General features: G+C 40.9%; 1 protein-coding gene across 2 annotated transcripts in view; it reads left to right on the top strand.

Annotated features, from left to right (window-relative positions):
* SHROOM4 (shroom family member 4) overlaps positions 1-21,853 on the top strand; it is a gene marked incomplete at its 5' end in the record, with an annotated part of 197,893 nt that extends 176,040 nt beyond the window's left edge. For both annotated transcript variants that reach the window (XM_080909984.1, XM_080909983.1), the window contains 4 exons: positions 8,942-9,709; positions 14,373-14,553; positions 16,763-17,035; positions 17,952-21,853. In XM_080909984.1, coding sequence (XP_080766110.1) covers positions 8,942-9,709; positions 14,373-14,553; positions 16,763-17,035; positions 17,952-18,221 — 1,492 coding nt within the window. In that variant the 3' untranslated portion in view covers positions 18,222-21,853. The remainder of the gene's footprint in view (positions 1-8,941; positions 9,710-14,372; positions 14,554-16,762; positions 17,036-17,951) is intronic.
* Positions 21,854-22,259: the final 406 nt, after the last annotated feature.

Raw genomic sequence — 22,259 nt, 5'->3', positions numbered from 1 at the left:
TGGCAGTCCGAATAGGAATGACCCACATAGATTCATATCTTTGAATGTTTGGCCCTCAGGAATAGCACGATTAGGAGGTATGACCTTGTTAAAGTAGGTCTGGCTTCATCAAAGTGTCACTAGAGCATGAGCTTTGAGGTCTCAGAAGTTTAAGCCAGGCCTAGTGACTCAGTCTCTTCATGTTGCCTTCATATCAAGATGGGGAACTCTCAGTTCCTTCTCTAGCACCATGTCTGCCTGCAGGCTGCCATGCTTCCTGCCATGATAATGAACTAAACTTCTGAAACTATAAACCAGCCCCAATTGAATGTTGTTCCTTAGAAGAGTTGCCATGGTCATAGTGTATCTTCACAGCCATGAAACCCTAACCCAGACAAGTAGGAAGTAGCTCCTAGTGGGACCACCATATTTTTCGGTATGTGTCACTAGGAAGGCCTTCACTAGACTTGGGTGTTAATCACAGGACTGTTGCTTCAGCTCCCACACTAGAAATAAGTTAGTGATCCTAGAGCACCATAGCAAACATAAGGCAATAATAAAGTTAGAGAGCATTATGTGGTTGATAAAATTAATTAATAATTTATCTTAGCTTATATTACTCCAAAGAAATAAGGAATTTAGTATACTTGCTATGCAAATGCAGCCATAACCTAATACTACTACCTCGTCTACCACCAACATATATACATACACATACACACACTTCAGTTAGATTCTAAAGGAATTGGAAGCTACTCTCCGATTTACCTATGATTTATTGGTTTTTTTTTTTTTTTTTTTTTTTTTTGCTTAGTGTCTCTGCACGTGGCCGTGGCACTAGGGTACAATAGATGTGACTTTTATTTTACCACAGTCATAAGGAAATTTCTGAGTAATAGCTGTGCACTAGACAGATGCCATGCTGGATCCTGGTGATAATATAGTAGTGACCATGCCATGGCTGTCTCCTTCAGAGTGGTCATGATTAAGGGGTAGGCAGCTAAGCAGTACTATGGTGGATGGGTTCTGAGACCATCCACTTGGCCTCATACTTGAGGGGTAGAGAATCAAAAAAGACTTCCTCAGGAAAGTGATAATTACGTGTAAATTTGACAAGTCCCAGAAAGGAAGGAAAAAGAATGAGATAGAAAGGGGGCAGAATATATATGGGTAAGGAATAAAAGAAGTGTGACAGGGGCACCTTATAAAACACAACATGCCATGTGTTTTCTGACTACTTAAGGCTCTAGGCAGAGACGTATATAATATCAGTTTTATGCTTTATGTTAACCTTGAATGTTACTAAATATTTTGAATTTCTATGTCCACTTTTTATAAGTGTATATTGATTGTACATAGGAACAGGATTCTTAATGAAAATTTCTCCAAGTGTATCATATTCTTACCCACACATACTGCATGCTCGTTACATTATCACATATTTACAAATATTACATTAGAAGGACCTTCCTCAGGTCCATCTGTATAGTTCTGTCTCTATGTTTCTGTTGCTGTGGAGAGACACTATGACCATGACAACTCTTAAAAGAAAACATTTCATTGAGACTGGCTTACAGTATCAAAGGTTTAGTCCTTTATTGTCATAGAGGAAGTGTGGCAGCTTCAAGAAGACATAGTGCCGGAGAGGAGCTCAGTGTTCTACATTTTGAACCACAAGCAACAGAAGTAAATGCCACGTAAGAGTGGCTTAAACATCTGAGACCTCAAAATGTGCCTCCACGGCAGCACACTTCCTTCAACAAAGCTCTGCCTCTTATAGTAATACTCCTATGACACTGTGGGGCCAATGTCATTCAAACCACCACAAGTTCCTCACCAAATTCTTAGACATTTCTCATATGCCAAAAGACTGGTGTGTATTTTTGTGCACTCGATTCTATCTTTTTGTTTTTGGGATAGCTCTATAGATTTTTGTGGGAGATGTACTCAGATCAGTTGCACTACTTTGAGCAGCTTTAGAGTATTCATATTTAGCTCTTCCTATTTTACTTTAATCCCTATAGAAAGACATTTAGAATATTTCCATCATTGTGATTATGCATGAAGCTGTAGTGAATATCTTTATACATATCCAGGTGAGTTCATGTTGAAATAAAAACATAGAATACATATATGTATATATGTAATATATGTAAAATTATTAGAAATTGAATTGCTAGGTCAAGTGATAAACAATCTTGAGTCTCCTTTCTTTACAAATGACCTTTGTAGAAATTACACTAGTTTATACTTCCACGAAGAGATTACCTGTTCTCTTACACCCTTATAAATTCTTATTTTAAAATGGCTCATTATCATTTATATATATATATGTATATATATATATATATATATATATATATATATAGTTTAAAAGTTTATATGTGGTTGAACACTTTCTGTTAGGTTGATTAAGACATTCTCATTTTGCTATGAAAGATATACTTTTGCTTTTGCTGTTGTGTTGCTGGTTTCTATTGTGGGTTGGTTAGTGTGCTGTACACATCAACATCTCATGTGTGTGTGTGTGTGTGTGTGTGTGTATGTGTGTGTGTGTGTGTGTGTGTATTCCTCTCTTTGCCCCATCCCTGTTACCCAGTCCCACAGTCCTTTCCCCCATCATCCCTCTCCTCCTCTGAGGGGGTAGGGCCCCCTGGCTCTCTACCACCCCCCATCCTGGCATTTCAATTCTCTACAAGGCTAGGCACATCCTCTCCCACTGAGACCAGACAAGGCAGCCCAGCTAGAAGACTATATCCCCATACACAGGTAACAGCTTTTTGGATAGCAACTGTTCCAGTTGTTCAGGACCCACGTGGAAACTGTAATAGTTTCCATGTGCTTAGCCTAGGGAGTGTCATTATTAGAAGGTGTTGCCTTGTTGGAGGAAGTGTGTCACTCTGGAGGTGGGTTTGGAGACCCTCCTCCTAGCTGCCTGAGGATGCTCAGTCTGTTTCTGGTTTCCTTTGGATGAAGATGTAGAACTCTCAGCTCCTCCTGCACCATGCCTGCCTGGATGCTGCCATGCTCCTGCCTTGATGATAATGGACTGAAACTCTGAACCTGTAAGCCAGCCCCAATTAAATGTTGTCATTTATAAAACTTGCAATGGTCACGGTGTCTGTTTACAGCAATAAGACCCTAACTAAGACAGAAACTAAGCTATATATCTGCTATACATGTGTGGAGAGGCCTATGTTCCACAGTGTATAGCCTTTGATTGGTAGTTCAGTCTCTGGGAGCCCCAAGGGTCCAGGTTAGTTGAGTCTGTTGGTTTTCCTGTGGAGTTCCTGTCCCCTTAGAGGATGCTATCCTTCCTTCCTATTCTTCCATGAGAGTCCCCAAGCTCCATCCACTGTGTGTCTGTGGGTGTCTGCATCTGTCTGAGTTGCTGCTGGGTGGAGCCTCTCAGAGGACAGCCATGCTCCTGTCTGCAAGCATCACAGAGTATCACTAACACTGTCAGAGATTGGTGCCTGCCCATGGGATGAGTCTCAAGCTGGGTCAGTTATTGGTTGGCTGTTCCTTCAGTCTCTGTTCCATCTCCTGAAAGGTAGCGGACTCTTAGTTGCATAGAGAACAGATATCAGCATATCATCATCACCTTTTGGTTTTGTTTCTGAAATTCTCCTCATAATAAATTTTTACCTTTTTTGGGGGGAAATCAACTACATCACCTTTGATTATTTCTGTATTTAATGACTTACATTAGAATTTAGTCTTAAGATTAAAGATTTTCTTGTGTTTTTCTTTTTTCTCTAGAATTTTTAACAATTTTTTTACATTTGAAATTGTATATATACATATATATGTATGTGTATGTATTTAATTGAAGTGACATAGAGATTTGACTTTATCACTAATAACTGTCTAGTTGTTCCAAACCTGTATGCAAATAAGTTGTCTTTCCTAGCTTATCTCACCATAAACTAACTTCACATGGGTTTGAACTTACCAGTTTTGCATTCTCTGGATTTTGTTGTATTTATTATTTATTTAGAGTAAGGCCAGGTTGGCCTTAGACTTGTGCCAATCCTCCTGCTTCAGCCCCTTCCCCAGTGTTGGGATTACAGTGCAACTACTTCCAGCCAGTATTGTGTATTTTATACCAAGAATCCAGCTTTCTAATTGGGAGACAACCTTACTTACTGTAACATTGGAACACATTTCATAAATGGTAAGGCTCCTCCTCCCTTAGGACGCTTTGTTCCTCTTCATGGTAATCACCACAATTTTATTTTCCCATATAATATTTAGAATAATGTTCCAAAATTCCATCTTCTGGCAAATTTATTGGACTGATATTAAGTTTATATATTAATTTGAGTAGATTTGATATCTTTACAGTGTTGAGTCATCCTTGCTAGGAAACTGTATGTCTTTTCATTCATGCACACATTGTTTTATGTCCTTTAATAAAGTTTCCTAGTTTTCTGCATATAGGTCCACAATATTTCTTCCTTAGGTTTATTTCTAGATATTTTATCTTTTTAATTGCTGTGCCAAGTATGATCTTACTCTCCATTATATTTTCTAATTGTTGTATGCATAAGAAAGTTAAATCCTACATATTCATCTTATATCCAGACACCTTGTTGAATTTTCTTACTGTTGGAATTACATTTTCGTTTATCATGAATTTTTAGATAAATAATATCTATACATATCTTCCACTGTTCATGTATTCATCATGTCAAATTACATATATAGTATTTTTAAACAATATTAAGTACTAATTGGAAAAGTGGGCAGGTTCCCTTGTTCCCAGTTTTTTTTTTTTTTTTTTTCCTTTTTAAATTGGGTATTTTCTTTACTTACATTTCAAATGTTATCCCCTTTCCCAGTTTCCCCTCTGGAATGTCCCTATCCCATCCCCCATCCTCTATCCCCCTTCCTCTATGAGAGTGTTCCTCAGCCCACCCACTCCCTCCCATTTCTCCTCCCTGGCATTCCCCTACACTGGTATATTGAGCCTTCACAGAGCCAAGGACCTCTCCTCTTTGTTGATAAGGCCATCCTCTGCTACATAGTTTTATAGGAATGTCTCTACTGTTTTGCTGTGGGGCTAAGGATGTAGCTCAGTGATAAAGCATTAATTTAGCATGCATGAATTCCTAGATATAACAACATGATGCTTTTATATGACTGCTACATTTTCCTGCTAGTAGGTGTATGTGTGTTTGTATATATACTGGTGAAAATTAACTGGGGTCTTGAAAAGAAAGTGTTAGAAAAAATTTTGTTAAGCATTTTATTTTAGTTTGAACTATTATGGTCTGTGATCAGTTGGAACAGCTTTAATTTTGTTTCCAACTTTATTAGTTGGTCTTTACATTACATGTAGTTTGCCCATGATGTATGAATCTATGCTTTTTTGATACATAAATATTCAGGGCTTCTGGGTATGAAAAGATAATAGTAATGTAATGATAGTTCTTGTGTGGCTAACAAATAAGGATTTAAAGTTCTGAGCCAGCCTGAGCTATGTAACAAGACTTTGTCTCCAACACATATATGTGTATATACATATATACAGTATGGTGTGTGTGTGTGTGTGTGTGTGTGTGTGTGTGTGTGTGTGTGAGTGAGGCGGGGGAAGGGAGAGACAGAGAGAGAAAGATTTGGTGTAATTAGATCTTTATCATGTATTCCAGTTGCTAGCATTATGGTGTTCTTTTCAATGAAAAATAATGCAAAATAGAATCAGGGTAATTAAGAATAATAGAAAAGGTCATCAGGAGGGACCTCTCTGCCTCATATAGATTTTTCATCTTTTTGCTCTCCACCCACTACTTTTTATTTTATTTCTTAAGAGATATGCAAGGTTGGACAGTTTAGGGGGGTAAAGACACAGGCCAAGACCCAGATGAGAGTAGTGGAAATATGTGGGTAGGAATTTCAGATCCATGGGAACCACTGATGAGGGCAATGATGCTTTGTCTCCATTTTATCTGCATTTGGTTAGCATTACGTATACTGTTTTTTTTTTTTTTTTTTTTTTTTTTTTTTTTTTTTTTTTTTTTTTTTTACAGAAACCGTCTCAGCCATTATCACAACTGTTGAATGCATAGTCTATCTGCTGGTCTAATTGAACCCTTAGCGTTTCCTGGCAGTAGGACTCAGCATGATGTTGATTGCTCACAGGCTGCCATAGGAAACCAGATCATAAGTTTAAAGGGCTTAACTCTTTATAATCAGCTGAAGAGGTGCCATTTAATTTTGATAAGTCTCACCATGTAGAAGTTTGACATTTGATAAATGGAAATTTTTTTCTTATAACTTAAAAAAATATTATTTCTCCTTATGAGAGATAATATTTTAAATTTCAGTTTTTCTTATTCATATAAACAGAAATAGAATATTAAGTATATATTTACATATATGACACTAATCAAAAGTTGCCTCAAAAGATTTTCTGAATAATCTTTATCTCCTTGTTTTAGGTTTTTTTCTAGGTAGACTTTACAGTCTACCTTATTTCTTGTTTTCTTTTTCATTTTTTGAGACATGGTCTCTCTAGTATATGGTACTGACTGTCTTAAAATTCACACTATGCAAGTCAGGCTAGCCATGAACGCATAGAGACCCACCTGTCTCCAGAATACTGGGATTAAAGGCATGTGCTACCATTCCTGGCTAGTCTATCTTATAATTCACTGTTTTATTCTGTTACTCAATAATACACTTTTACTTGTAGCAGCTCCATAAGGGGTGTGTGTGTATATGTGTGTGTATGTGTGTATGTGTGTGTGTATAATTTAAAACAATTTTAAATTGAAATATATTTTGATCATATTCTTCCCCTTCCCCAAGTCCTTCTAGAGTTCTCTGACTCCATGTCCTCCTCAATTTTAAATTCTTTTTCAAAAATAAAACCTAATACAACAACAAAACCACACCAAACCAAGAAAATGAAATAAAACTACCCTCCCAATCCAAACTGTACCCAAATACAGGTACACACAAAAACCTGCGGAGTCTTTTATGTGTTGGTCAACCACCCTGACCATGAGGCCTGTTTCATCTACCCCATGTCACTCTATGTGACTTTCTTTCTCCTGGCAAGCATAAGTGATAGTTCAGTTGTTAATCTTTACCATAGTGGGTAGGTCTTCATTCATTCATTCATTCATTCATTCATTCATCCATATCCATTCATTCATTCATCCACCTTCCATTCATTCATTTTAAAAATAACAAAACATAGATAAAACAAAAGCCATCACAAAGACAAACCATCAGAAGGAAAAGAGCCCAAGAGAAGGCACAAGAAGTCCTTACACACTCAGGACTTCCATAGACACACCAAACTGGAAGCCATGATATATACCTGGAAGACCTGGTGCAGGTCTGTTTAGGCCCTGTGCTTGCTGCTTCCGTCTCTGCACTCATAAGAGCTTTGCTTATGTTATCCATCCTTCTTTACTCCAGTTTCAAGTTTCCTGTAACAGAATACTCCTTAGTGCATTACTCTGCTCGCTTTTGAGAGTTAGTTTTTAGAAAAGCCTAGAATTCAATGAGTCTTTTTTTTGACATTTTAGAAAAAAAATATTTTTAACCAAAAGTGGCAGGTACTTGTGAATAGGTTATTTCATATTTTTATTACACAGGTAAGCACGGGGAAGCTATATGTAGTTCATTTGTAACATACCCTGCATCACATTGGCAGTAGGGCAGTGGAAATAAGGACTGACATGAAAGAAAGAATTCACTAACTTTAGATTGTAAAGTATTAAAATGGGTAGTAAGTGGGAAAAATATATGTATATATATTGGATATATATGTATATATTTTATGTATATATGTATATATATTTTATGTATATATGTATATATAGTGTGTGTATAAATGTATATAGTGTGTGTATATGTATATATGTATATACATATATGTGTATATATATTGTGTATGTGTATATGTATGTATTGTGTATATATGTATATATATTGTGTGTATATATGTATATATATTGTGTGTATATATGTATATACATTGTATGTATATATGTATATATTGTGTTTATATGTATATATGTATATATGTATATGTGTATATATTGTGTGTATGTATATATATTGTGTATATGTGTATATATATTGTGTATATATATGTATATATGTATATATATTGTGTGTATATATGTGTATATATGTATATATATTGTGTATATATGTATATATATTGTGTGTGTATATGTATATTTAGTGTATATATGTATATATGTATATGTGGATATATATATTGTGTATGTGTATATGTATACATATTGTGTTTATATATATATTCATTATGGAAATCACTATTTCTAAACACTAAAACCTTTTCATTAAAAAATAGAGAAAATCAACAAATGAAGTAAAACACCCAGAATTGTAAGCCTTAGACTATTGCATATTCAGTCTGAGTGCTTTAAACAGACTGAGATACCAAGTGTCCATTTAGACTTTGTAGCTAAATAGTTCAAATCATAGCTGTACCGTGTAACCTTTATAACTCTGGACAATTTACTTAGCCTGACTATGTCTTGGTTTCTCAAGCGATAAAATCAAAACTGTAAGAACTACCTTCCAGGTCTATTGTAAGGAGAAAATAAATTGGACCGTGGAGAGCATTGAACGTGTACACTAGTACAGTGGTTCTCAACCCATGGGTCACAACCCCTTTGAGGTCACATATTAGATCTCCTGTATATCAGACATTTACATTATGATTCATAACAGGAAAAGTACAGTTATGGAGTAGCAGTGAAAATAATTTTATGGCTGGGTGGGTCATCACAACATGAGGAAGGTTAAGAATCACTGCTGTAGTATTTAGTACTTAGTTTGCGTATAAAAAATGTTTGCTGTCATTATTATATTCTTACTACTATTGCCATTACCCTTACTACATTAGAACATTTCAGAATCATGTCATCCATCACATATGTGTCTTGGTCAATGTTTATCTGCTGTTTTGCAGGGAAATGGCTCATTCTAAGGCCAGCTTTTCCTTGTCTACTCCCTTCCGACCTCGTATTGAGAACGCAGCACTGGATTTGTCAAACTACCGAGCAGTCTCTTCTCTTGACCTCCATGGAGATTTCAAATGTGCCTCAAACAAACCAGAGGAATCTTCTGTTTATGAGGATGAGAGCGCCATGGCCTCCATGCCCCGCCCACTGAGGAGCCGAGCCTTCTCTGAGAGCCACATCAGTTTAGAGCCTCAAAATACCCGGGCCTGGGGAAAACATCAGAGGGAATCACTTAGTAAAGGCAATGAGACTCAGCCAGATATTCCTGGGGCCCGAAAAAAGGCCTTTCCTCCTCCTCGCCCTCCTCCTCCCAACTGGGAAAAATATAGGCTCTTCCGGGCAGCGCAGCTGCAGCAGCAACAGCAACAACAGCAGCAGCGATGTGAAGAGAAAGAAGAGGAGGAAAAGGAGCAAGAGGAGGGGGGAGAGAAAGAGGAGGACCTACCACCCCAGTATTTTAGCTCAGAATCCACTGGTTCCTGTGCCCCTAATACAGAGGAGCAGCCACAGTCCCTGAAGATGGGCCACCAGGAAGCCTCAAAGCAGAGTTCGCAGAGCATCCAAGAACAAGAGGCCTTTGCTCTGCATCCCAGCAATTTTGTGCCTCCAGGGCGGAGCTGCACTGTACCCCAGCCTGAAAAAGCTCAACCTCCTTGCTATTATGGCACTCATGGACTGTGGAGGACAACTGAGCAAGAAGCTACTGTGACCCCAAAGTAAGTGTTTGTAAAGGTATTGGATCCTAGACAAGGCAGCCGCAGCATGAATTGGATTTCTCCTCTACCACTGGCTAGCTATCTGACACTGATTCTTACTCTTCTTATCTGGGAAAATAAGATCATGATAATGCACCACCTCTCCCTGGTTCTGACTATTAAGATATGGCATGCAAAGCACATGAATAGATGATTGGGACATAGTAGGTGCTCAGGAAGACGAAGTTATGTTTTTTATTCCTATCATTAAGAAAATAGGGTATTGCTTCTCAGTGTCTCTTTAAACTAGCTGTCAATATCTGGCCCCTGATGGTGAAAGCATAAACCATCATCTGCCTGTCCCAGGCCCTCCCTGAACCCTGGCTCCTGTGTGCTCTAGCGGAAGTAGCCTGGGCCTATGAATTCTTCCCCCAGCACCAGAAGAAAGATGTTGCCAGGGCCAGGCACTTATGCAGTGATAGCAGCTAAGGGCATTCTTTGTCTTTCCTACCCTCTTGTTCCCCTGCTTGGCCTTTGCTTTGCATTTGCTTTACCAGACAGTGGGCAATAGTTGGCAGGGTGAGCTGCAAGATCAAAAGAGGACTGTGGACTGCCTACTTGAGTGCTGGTCTGGATAGCATGCTGTGTATCTGCCCTTTTTGCTCCCAAACAGAAACACCATGGTCGCCATTGCTCAGCGCTTATGCTCTTAGCTCTGCCTGGCCTCTTTCAGAGCCCCACTGGGGATGAGCAGACAGGTGTCCCCCTAATTGCTTTCTTTAAATCTTTTTATAGCAGGATCTTGCCTGGGAGGAGTTGCTATTAGAAGTACCTTGTTTATGTGACTTTTATGGACAGGCTAATCTTGTTACTTGGTTATCTGGAGCTGATTGAGCAGTTCTCTGAGGTGCCATAAGGAAAGCATTTATAAATCCCAGCTCCTGGGCTCTGTGAGACGCCCTTAGCAGACCACATGTGGCTGCTTCTCGAGCTGCCTTTCTTGTGACTGGAAAATACATTGTAGAAACTAACTGTGCTGTGGTCATTATGTATCACAGCAGAGAGATTGAAAGGTTACCTGGCAGATAGTAGGCATTGAGCTACTATTTCAAAAGGCAAAACAGGTAATCAAATAAGTTTTCAATTAAGCATTTTCTATGTGCCAGACACTGCCTGGCGTTTAATGTACATGATTTAAGTTGTTCTTCCCAACATCCCTGTTGGCCATTAATATCTCCAGTTGACAAATGAGGTAGCTGAAGTTGAGCAAAATAAGGGACTAATTAATTCAGTATTCTGCAGCAAAGACTCAAATCCAGATCTGTCTGCCTCTAAATCTAGGCTGCTACAGCTGCCATAGCCTCCTGCTCATCCTCCCCCTCCTCCCCCTCCTCCCCCTCCTCCCCCTCTTCCTCCTCCACCTCCTCTTCCTCCTCTTCCTCCTCCTCTTCCTTCTCCTTCTTCTAGTCCTCCTCCCCCTAGTCCTCCTCCCCCAACCTCAGTCAGAAAGATCTTGTTCTTGTAGTTGGCTGGGGCTTTATGTTATCTTCTCTCTTATAGGGTAATATGTGCCAGAAGCAACAGTTCCAGGCTTTGGGCTTTCCTCCTTTATGAACTTTTATTCTCTTGACCCAGGCTACTGAGAAAGAAATCACTATTTCTAGGTATCTTATAACCCACTCCAGAGATTTATTTATAACAAATTATAAAATGCAAGGGAATACATTCAGTTGCACACAGCCTTGGCTCCTAGCAGCCAGAATCAGTTCTAGATGTTTCTTAAAATGATACAGATTTCAAGAAGAGCATCTTTTCTATCACAGCTGATGTTTCTTCACCTGTTTACTATGTGCTGAGCATGGTTTTAAGTATTTTCATCATTCCTCACACAGGATGTGCTCTTTCTTAGAGTTTACAATGCACAAATGCACCATGAACACAGTAGGAAGGATGGAAGGACGCTTTAAGGTCAGGAAGTATTGGCCTTTTCCTAACCTAGCAAGAAGCCATACAGTAACCTTTTGTGGTGCTGGGAAACAGCGGTGGCAATCAGCACTGTAATCATCTAAGAAAATGCTGACAATCGATAGTTGTACTGCTAAGGTTTGGAAGGTCAGGTGTAGTTATAAGTATTTTAAATTTAGGGTGGACCTATTGGGGCATTGATTTAGTCTCCCCAGACAGACCTAAGAAAGAGTTAGAACCACTCTCCTCCACCTTTCAGATGAGAAAAGTGAAGCTAAGGGAGGAGATGTAACTTTCTGACAGGCTCACAATTAACCAGAACTCAGGCTGTCTAGCTCATTGCCTACAGCATCAGTTTGGTATCTCAGGTCCTAGAAAAGGTTCTTCTCAGATCCTAGGAAAGTACAAGATAGTGTTAGGATCAATAGACGTGTAAAGCTTTCGGTGTGAAATGAAAATAAAGACAGCCAAGTTCTAGCCTTGTTAAACCATAGTATCTCTACAACACGTTTACTTTTTAGGTTCAGACTCAGTAACACACATGGAAGAAAGTCATGGAAATGATCAAATGTTGCTCCAGGCTCATAACTAGTGCCAGTAGAGATCTAGTTGGATTCCTGGAGTCTAAGCACGTCTGTCATTGCTCAGCAGAAGGTTCTGAGCTTTCATGTAATGTTTACTTTTAAATTCAGATTAGGTTCTTATAGATTTCTTATAATCCCTTCCCTGTTCATGAAAGTAATGAGAAAAAGAACCCTGGAGCAGTGCTTAGCACGATCTACTGTAGGGCCATAGCTGCTGAGAAACTGCCTTTCCATGGAGCACATGAATTTGGATCTTTACAGTTTCTGACTCAGAACATCGACATGTACCATAAATTTGGATAAACAGGAGTTCTCAGAGTTCATTTGTATTACCTTCCCAATATTCTCCCTTCTCTGATATTAAAGACATAGTTCAGTTAGGAAGTTTCTTACAAATAGGGGTTGGTACAGTATCAAGTTGTTCTTTTGTCACTATCACAGAGGAGTATAAAAGATAAAGGCACAGATGTGGCGTTGGGCTGCTGTTGGTGTGGACGCCACTGTCTACTGGCCTGGGGAATATAATTTCACCTTTTCAGTCTTCATGGTACCTTTATGTAAAGTGGTTATGATGATCAATCAGTTGTGTGTGTGCATATGTGCACATGTGTGCTACATGTCTTAGGACAGTTTCTGGTGTAGAACAAGCACTGTGCATATATTAGTATTATAGTTCTAATCTTGAAAGCCTATGCGTAAAATAAACGTCTCTAGAGCGAAGAATATTGGCATGCCCAGGTTGCCTTTGTGTGATGAATTAAGAGACAGCATAGCATGAATCAGTAAATAGCTTTGGAGCCTTTTTAGCCATTATATTTGACCTTTATCTAAGAGCTACAAATAGCTGCAGAAATGACTAATGAGTTTCTCCCATTTTCTCTTTCAAACAGCTAGAGGTTAGAAAGGGCTGGTGATATACAGACAGGTGGATGGTAGGAATAGCTGCCTGGCAAAGGGAACATGCTCACAGACAGAGAGACAGACACACACACACACACACACACAGAGAGAGAGAGAGAGAGAGAGAGAGAGAGAGAGAGAGAGAGAGAGAGAGAGAGAGAGAGAGAGACCGACCCAAGTGGGGTGGACTTTGCCCTTGCAGAAACCCTGGGCAGAGTTGTTCTCCCTTTCATTACTGAAACCTGACATAGCATTTAATTTTCCTTACTTCCAGCAGACCAGAAGCCTTAATGGCAAAAGAGGCCAAATCCAAGCCAAAGTAGGGCCAGAACTGCTTCTTTCCTGAGGAGAAATTCTCTTTCACTGGCTGGGGCTCTGAGAAGCAAAATTTTATCCCCTCAGGCTTTGGTAACACCAAGATAACAATGTCTGCTGCTACACTCGTGGAACCCCTGGGTGTCACTGAGCTCATCTTCCCCATGTCATTCTGAACCCATGCAGGAGGCCAGGCCAGTGAGAATATACCACAAGTGGAAGGGTGCTGTCCCTTTTCAAGCCAAAGGGTTGTCCTACAAGAGGAAGTATCAGAAGAGCTCATCACATGAGAAATGTGATGGGCTGTGACAAGTCCTTGGCGAAGATGCTCATCCCAGTGTTCAGAAAGGTGACAATGGCTAAGGTCACAGATGACCTCTTTACTGTGGGGCCATTTCAAGCAGGAATGGCATCAGGATAAGAGAAAGGAGTATGAGGCAAGTCACAGGTACCCTTATGAACAAGCAGATCAGACAGCTGGACTGAACAGGCTCTGTATTTGGTTAGAGGAGAGTTCACCAAGCTTAGAGGAACACATTTCTCTTCTGCCCCTTGCTGAAGGTCATGAATTATTAAAGCGAGTCATTTATCATCAGAAGTCTACAATTTTGAGGTCTTGTAAGTTCTTCTACATTTTAATGGGCTGTTAATGACTAAGCCAAATGATAAAGAAGTCCTGAGAACTACTAAGTTCAGGGACATAGGACATGGAAATAGACTTCATTTTTAAAGTTTACTTTCACGTGACTTTCAGATCACCTTCATGTTACCTGTTCATGTTTGAATGGTGCCTTTATTTCCATTGTGTTACACCAGCTGTGGGAAGTGCTGTCAAATATTACAGGTAGAGAAAATTAAGGAAAGAACCCTTAGTGGTCTGTCAACAAAAGTACTCAAATGGTCACCTTTTGTTTCCACAGACAAGAGTTTCGGCACTTTTCACCTCCTTTGGGGGCCTCAGGAATCCCTACCTCTTACTCAGCTTATTATAATATTTCTGTGGCCAAAGCAGAACTGCTGAACAAGTTAAAACAGCAGCCCGAGATGGCAGAGGCAGGCCTGGGAGAGGAGGGAGTTGACTATGAACTGGCTCAAAAAAAGGTAAGGTTTGGGGTATAGTCCAGAGATTTTTAGCATTCAGTTAAATGGAAGAAGGACAACCAGCCCTCCACACTCTCTAGCATTTTTCTCATCTCTGTGTTTCAGTATAGAAACCAAGCAGTCTCTCCTCAGTCCGTCCTAATCAATAATAGCAGTAACCATTCCCTCTATTTCTTAGGGTCATCACAATGTGTGTGTATGTGTTGGGGGAGAGAATGGGCACTGAGCTAAGGTAGGAGTGTATATATGTGTGTCTATCTCTATACCCAGGTATGTGCATGTGTGTCTGTGTGTGTTACTGGGAATTGAACCCAGGACCTTTGTGTGTGTGTGTTACTGAGAATTGAACCCAGAACCTTATGTGTGCTAAGCTGGTGCTTTGCTGTTGATCTAAGTGCCATAACTTGAATCTTTCCATAGCATTATTTGAAGTATTTGGGATCAAACCTAGGGACTAGCATGTGTTAGAAAAGCACTTTGCACTGAGCTGCACCCCCAACCAACCAACCTCCCTCCCTCTCCAACCCTGGTAGTGCTAGGGCTAAACCCAGAGCCTTGAACTTGCCAGGCCAGTGTTGAGCTCTGCTGTGCAGTGATAGCCCTGCAAGGAAAGCATTACTATTGCCCCCACATCTTTTTTTTGCCAGCTAAAGGGGATTACCTTCTCCAAGGGTCACAGACTAAATTATAGGTCCTGGATTTCTACTCTCCCATACTGTCCTTTTGAATTAAGCAAGCTAACTCACTGCCTAAGGCACATCAGAGATCTGGCCAATGGCAGTGCCATTAATTTGTATTCTCTGTAAGTTTCTGGGAGAGAGAACAGACTGACTAAGGAGAAATTATAGGCTGGCAGACTATTATTTATTTGCAATGATGGTCAATTATCTCTTGAAAATACAAAATAGATAAATGGGGATGTTGTTGTTGTCATTCCAAGCCTTCCTTTCTTCCTCTAAGTACCAGTAGCCTAGTTTTTTAATCAAGTTCCTGGAATCATTTTGCCCCCACCCTTGCACTTACCTATTTTATTTCATAAGCAGATAGAGTTGTCATGGCAACCTCAAAGGCCCAATTTACCATTTTGTGGACATTTGAACTCAATGTAAATTGTTCATCTGCCCATATTTCTCTTTCAGGACATGACTTGGAGGAAAACATAAGACCATTTTCAAAAACACTCCTTCCAGTTTCCCATCTGAAGCAAAATGTCAGGGAAATAATTGGACCATGGAAGTGTCAAATTTTATTGATCCAGATGCTCTTCCTTGGAGTCTATGTTTCTTGAACATGGCAGAGAGCTGGTCCTTGCTTATTCAAGGCCTGGCCTTTCCAGGGACAAACATAATGAAAGTCTAGCCACGGGAACAGAGATGACTGGAAATGGCAAAGAACAAAATAACAGAGAGTGATTTGTTATGGCTGCAGGTGGAGCAGGGCTATGTTTGTGTGTAAGGAAGAGAGGGGAAGAAGGTCATCAATTTGCCAGGTTCCAGAAAAACAGATGAGCTCTGGATGAGCCTGTGATACATCTGCAGCTTTATACAGTACACTTTACCCAGGCTAAAGGTTCAGGATGTAGAGCCCAGGTACTGAGGAGCAGAGTGGTTCCTCCTTTTACATTTTTTTCCTCAGTCTCCACTCACACCACTAGCTTCCTGCCCCTCAGTGGATCTGGTTCTTTGCCCACACTTTCGTGCACAATCATGATTTCCTGACTTCTCCTGACAGTGGTCACCTCTATCATTTCCAAATGAACTATTAGAAAAGAACACTCCAAACTTCAGCGTTCCAGAATGCCTAAACTAGAAAGTATCTGATGACAATTCTTACCAATGTAGGGTCTCGGAAGGTCTCTAGTTCCTATTTCTTATAGTCTTGGTTGCATTTTACAAATGTCACTTGGGTCCATGGGTAACAGTCATCCTACATCAAGAACTTTGGTGACAAGGAATCTTTGACGCGATTCCTGTCAACAGGGAGGGAAGGTAACTGCTCAAGAAACTAGAATTACTTTTCACTTGCTTAGGTTTCACCCCCAAACTATCTTTTCTCTCCTTCCCCTCATGTCCTTCCTCCCTCCATCCCTCCATTCTTCCCTCTCTCCTTTCCATCTGTAATCTGTTTCTTTAGCCATGGTTTCTGCTAAGCCCAGATCAGGTTCTGTTGATGTCCATGTTCACCTTTGTTTTCCATATAACTCTTTTAGATTCAGCTCATTGACAGTATTAGTCGAAAACTTTCTGTCCTGCGGGAGGCCCAGCGCGGGCTACTGGATGACATCCATGCCAATGCTGCCCTTGGAGAGGAGGTAGAGGCCAACTTAAAAGCCGTGTGCAAATCCAATGAGTTTGAAAAATACCATTTGTTTATTGGAGACCTGGACAAAGTGGTCAACCTGTTGTTGTCACTCTCTGGACGACTGGCCCGGGTAGAGAACGCTATCAACAGCATCGATGATTCAGAGTCCAACCAGGAGAAGGTACGGATGAGGTCCGGGTTCCCTGGAATTGTAAATGGAAGAAATGGCCTTTTTAACTTTTAAAGGGAAACTGAAAATGAGCATCAGAAGTGTGAATCCTGGCTTTAGAAGTGCTCTGAAGTTTTAGTGCCACATCTTAGCTGCGTGTGACGATAGGCAACGTAGCCTATTCTGTCTCATGTGCTTCATTTGCAAAATGAAACAAGCACACAGTCTGCTTCGTGTATTTTCTGGGAGGATTGAGATAACCCAGGTTAATTGCATAAAATAGGGTCCCAAACAGAGTGAATATGGAATTAGTGCCAGCTGCTAATGGGGATGTGGCGATGGTAGTGATAAAGGTGAGGGAAAAGCAGCAGCAGCAGCAGCAGCAAATTTGCTTCCGATCCCCTTAGAGCTGCAAAGAGGCCCTCAATTGTGTGGGTTATTTCATTCGGCAATTATATTTGAATTAAACTCCATTACCTTTCCCTATACAAGTGGCTTTGAATCCACAGTAAGAGCTCCATCCACATGCATACACACAAACACACATCCCACGCGTGTCAACTCATACAGAGACACCATATAGAAAGCATCACCGTAGTGCAATTTGTTCAGTAATGGAAGGGACTTAGATCGGCTTTGTGAGAGGTTTCCTCTCTACCAAGCCAAGTGGTGGTCTGTGCTTTAAAGACAGCCTTAGAGATAGAAAGGGGTGATTACACACCCCCATCCAAAACTGCTGCTCTGCTGGTCTTCCTTTGGCTATGGGAAAAGGAAGGTTTGTATATGAATGTGAACTTTAGAGCAGGGAATCTAAGGCTGATTAAGTACCTAAATGTGTAACTGTTCTGTGGCTGCTTCCTTGGTGAAAGACTCGTGTGCAGATGCCTCGTGATTGGGATGCCATTTAATTGGTCCTCTGCTTCCCCAGTTGGTGCTGATAGAGAAGAAGCAGCAGCTGACAAACCAGTTGGCAGATGCCAAGGAGCTGAAGGAGCATGTGGACCGCAGGGAGAAGCTGGTGTTCGGCATGGTCTCCCGCTACCTGCCTCAGGACCAGCTCCAAGATTACCAGCACTTTGTGAAGATGAAATCTGCTCTCATCATTGAACAGAGAGAGCTGGAGGAGAAGATCAAACTTGGAGAAGAGCAGCTTAAATGCCTCAAAGAGAGCCTGCACTTGGGGCCCAGCAATTTCTAATTACACCAGGAGTGTGCCACTGTGCCTCTGCCTGTCACCAGTGGAAAGGGACTTTCGATCTTCAGGAACAGTTTGTTAGCCAAGTATATAGAAATTACTTAGCAGATGAGTCCAGCCATCTACCTTGGCCAGCCATCAAGGAGAGCCTGGGAAGGTCCCAAGCTTCTCTCTTACAGAGCTGCAGCAAGGTGGGGCCACGCTACCATACTCGTTCCCACCCAGTGAACGAGGACTAAACAGTGCCTTCATCTCTGTACCAAAGCACCAAAGACTTCACAGACTCGATACTCTCTTTTGATACACTACCCTCTTGAGGTTCAAAGCTAAAGTGCTTATGCAATTTTTCCTCTTCCCTAGGGATCATGACCTAGCTAGCCATTGTCCACACATGTGTGCTTGTCTTGAATACATTCACCTCAGACCAGTCTCAGAGCCTCTGCTAAACGTGGCAGCCGGAGTCACAGAAGGGGAGGTCGCATATAAGGGGAGCAAGCATGGAGTGTACCCCTGTAGTCTTCCTCCCCTCAAGTAATAGACAGGCTTAAACAAAATGGTTCCATGTCTACCCTCCCCAACACCTAGTTAATAGCACTGTTACTGTGGCCTTTACCCCATCTTCACATGATGGACCTGCCTTTGTATTGTATCACTAGGAGTTTTGTGCCAAGGTGTCACTCTCTGGGCCTCTCACATTTCTCTATTACAGTTGACTTTGCAACACAGCTAGCTTCATTACTGTAGAAGAGGGTTTTGATCATATTTCACATGGTCTTTGATTGTATTTATCTCTAAGTTTTCTCTTTCTTTCTTAATTAAGGAGGCAAGGAAAAACAAGTTAGGCAGAAGGAAAACATAAGCCTAAGTCCACCCTGGCTGAGGAAGCAAGTGCCAAAGCCTTGAATTCATCCTAGCATAGTTTCAAGTAGCTAATAAATTTCTCCCCTTGAACTTAGAGCCTCCCTACCATAGTTTAGCTATGTGCTCCCTTGAGGGTTGGATGTCTCTAACCTTAACATTCCTGAGTAGAGTGCAATGGTCTTTAAGTGCCTTTTGAAACCAGGGTACTCTCCTATAACTGACAGACCCAGGATACATGAAGGAAGGAAGGTGGGTGTGGAAGGCACTCTTCCAACAACCAATGGCTAGCTCAAGGAACCAAAACCATGAGAGTATTTTCAGCCAGGGCCAGGCCTCGGAGCAAATTATGATTCGTCGAGGATCCAGTCGCACACGATTCCTCCTTGTCTTCGGGGCCTATGTACTAAAGCATCCCCTTGGGTGGATGCCTGAAATCTTCAATAGCACCAAAGCCTGTAAATAGTACAATTGTGAATCTCGTCACTGAGAGGACTAATAAGTGACTAAAGAAAGGCTGCCTGGATACACTGGATAAATAGATAATGGATGGTCCATGTGGGATGGAGCAAAATTTCATCACACTACACATAATGGAACATAATTTAAAACTGATCAGCTGTTTGACTCTACAATGTTCCATTTAATGTCATCAACCATGGTTGTGCATGAGAACCGAAACTCTGGAAAGTCAAACCCCAGGTAAGAGGTATTGATATGCAGAGCACTAAAGCTGCTGCTCTCACCGAGACCTGACTCTGGTAGCCAGCTTCTATCCTGGAAAAGCATTCAGGCAGGCAATCGCAAGAGGGGACTTCTCACCCAACCACCCAATAGCTCAGTCTTCTGTTCCCAAGTAACTGGGTACATTCCTTGATGCTAGTGCCTCACAATACCCCAGAAGCCCAAAACAACCAAGCCCTGGCATCACCACCTGCTCCAGCTGAGTTCCTCAGGGTCCTAGGACATTCCCTGTAGCTTCCGTGTACTTCATTCAACCAAAGAATTTGCCAGTTCACGGCTGCTACAGATACTGGCCACTCTCTTCTCTGCACACTGTGACTGACAGCTACGGGAATTCTAAAGGGGTGGGAACCTTTTCTGTGAGCTGTTGGGTTATGCTTTTTAGTACTGCTGCCTCTGCAGTAAGCACTGTCTGTCAGTACTGTCATTCTTCCCTCAAGAAGATCACAAATTATTGTCAACATAACCCTAAAAGTATACTGAGCAGTGAAGCTCAGTAGCTTCTATGCTGTGCCACAAAAGTACTGTGCAGAGCTGTGCTATATTATTACTCTTCTGTGCTATTCCACTCAGGATGGCTGAGAGTTTACCCCCCCCCCCAAAATTGAGAGGGGTAAGGAACTGCTTTGACTAAAAGCCATACTTGTCTTACCTTTTTTAAAAATATATATATAATGGGCCCTAGGACAATCAGTAAGGAAGTCAAAATGTCTTATACTAGGAAAGTGAGAGTTATGTGTTCTGTCATTGCAAGCTGGTTACAGTAGGACAAGGAGCAGTCACTTTACTGGATATCATGGCCATAGGCTGAGTATTTGTAGCCTTTGTTAGGTTTATTATACCTTGTAAGTATATGATACCAAAAATACTATTAACTGTGGTTTGTGTTTGTTTGTTTGTTTGTTTGTTGCTTTGGCATTGTTAGAGGTAGAACCCAACACCTTAATTCTCAGTTTTTATCACTTGTCCCACCTCAAAATGGTTTCTATAGTTGAATTCAGAATACAGGGCTGAGTATCCAAAGGATTTGAAAGACAACTTCAAAGCTACACCGAGCAAGAAAGTTTGATGGACTGAACCAACACTGGTATGCCCTACTCCTGCTGGGGCCTCTCCACAGTGAAGAGCATCCCAACAAAATGCCAGTGCTACTTGGCCTGGGTTATCTCTCTCTGGTTGTGGTTTTTGGGATTAGCCTTCTTTCAAGGCCTCTGAGAAGATAGCAGCATGAAAGTAGGTTAAAAGATTGACCATCCCCCTCAAAAGTTGCTGACCATCCACTGTTTCCCTCCAAATACTTCCATAAATCTCATTGTGTACTGGGAAAGCAGGGTGGCAGACACAAGGGAATCGATGCAGGGTTGCTATGGATGCCTATTCTTCTCCCATCCCCAAGGCTGTAGATAATTGACTCCCCTCAAGTCTCAGGATTGAAGACTCCTCTGAGACAGAAAAGCAAACACCCAAGTGTAAGCTAAGGGAATGGGATAGATGTGCTGAAATTAAAGCCCTAAAAAGGGAGAAACTGGGTTCACAGGAAAGGAAAAAGAATAAAAATATGAAAAGTCTCTTTGAAGATCAGCTCCGTATTTCTGTTTGCCATTTAACCTCATGTGCCAAGAAAGGTGCCTAAGGGGTACCAGAACTGCATCCTCAACTCTAGGCTCCCTAGATGTGTTTCTTTTCTAGTAACAAGCTTCAGATGGAGGACGTTGGGTGTACTTCTGGCTATGTCTACCCGTGTGGAACTTGGTGGCTCTCTCTCTTTGCCAGAGGAGCTATGTATGCCAGTAATAATTATGTGGCAGAATATTGTATTATTTGAAGATTAAATCCTTAGAAGGGGGTGGGGTGTGGGACGGTGTATATAAATAAAGAATCAGTGTTTGCTGTATAATTTCGGGGGATTGTCTATCCAATGTAATGCTATTATTTTTCTGAATCTTATTGTCTTTACATTTGTGTCCTCCACCACTCCCTTCTTGGCTGACATTGATATGCCTGCCATGTTGTCATCGAGGGTCATACTTCAATAAAAGGTGCTAAGGACAAAAAGACTCATCTCTGATGTTTTGCTTGTGGTGTTGAAATCCTCTGGAAATAGAAAAAATAAAAAGGACTGTCGTTACTTATCTGTAGTCTTCCCCACACAGCTATATGACCAACGTCTTCTTCATATTCTTAAACTTATAACCTGACACAAAATGGATAGTTTTAATAATGCTCCATTCGTTATCACCAGTAAAACAACAGGATTTGCCATAGCCCTCTTAGTGGAATAGGTCCTGCTATCAATACTGAAGGATAAAATAATCACCAATCTTACAAACATAACCAGGAAGACTATTTTTATTGTCTTGATTTTATGCTTATCCCCAATAGAGTATTTCTTGACTCTTATTAATCACAGGTATCCAAATCAATTAATCAAAGTTTCCA

The sequence above is a fragment of the Micromys minutus genome, assembly GCF_963924665.1.
Source record: "Micromys minutus genome assembly, chromosome: X".
Lineage (NCBI taxonomy): Eukaryota > Metazoa > Chordata > Mammalia > Rodentia > Muridae > Micromys > Micromys minutus.
Note: the sequence above shows the minus strand (reverse complement) of the source record. Positions and strands in the feature narration are given on the sequence as shown.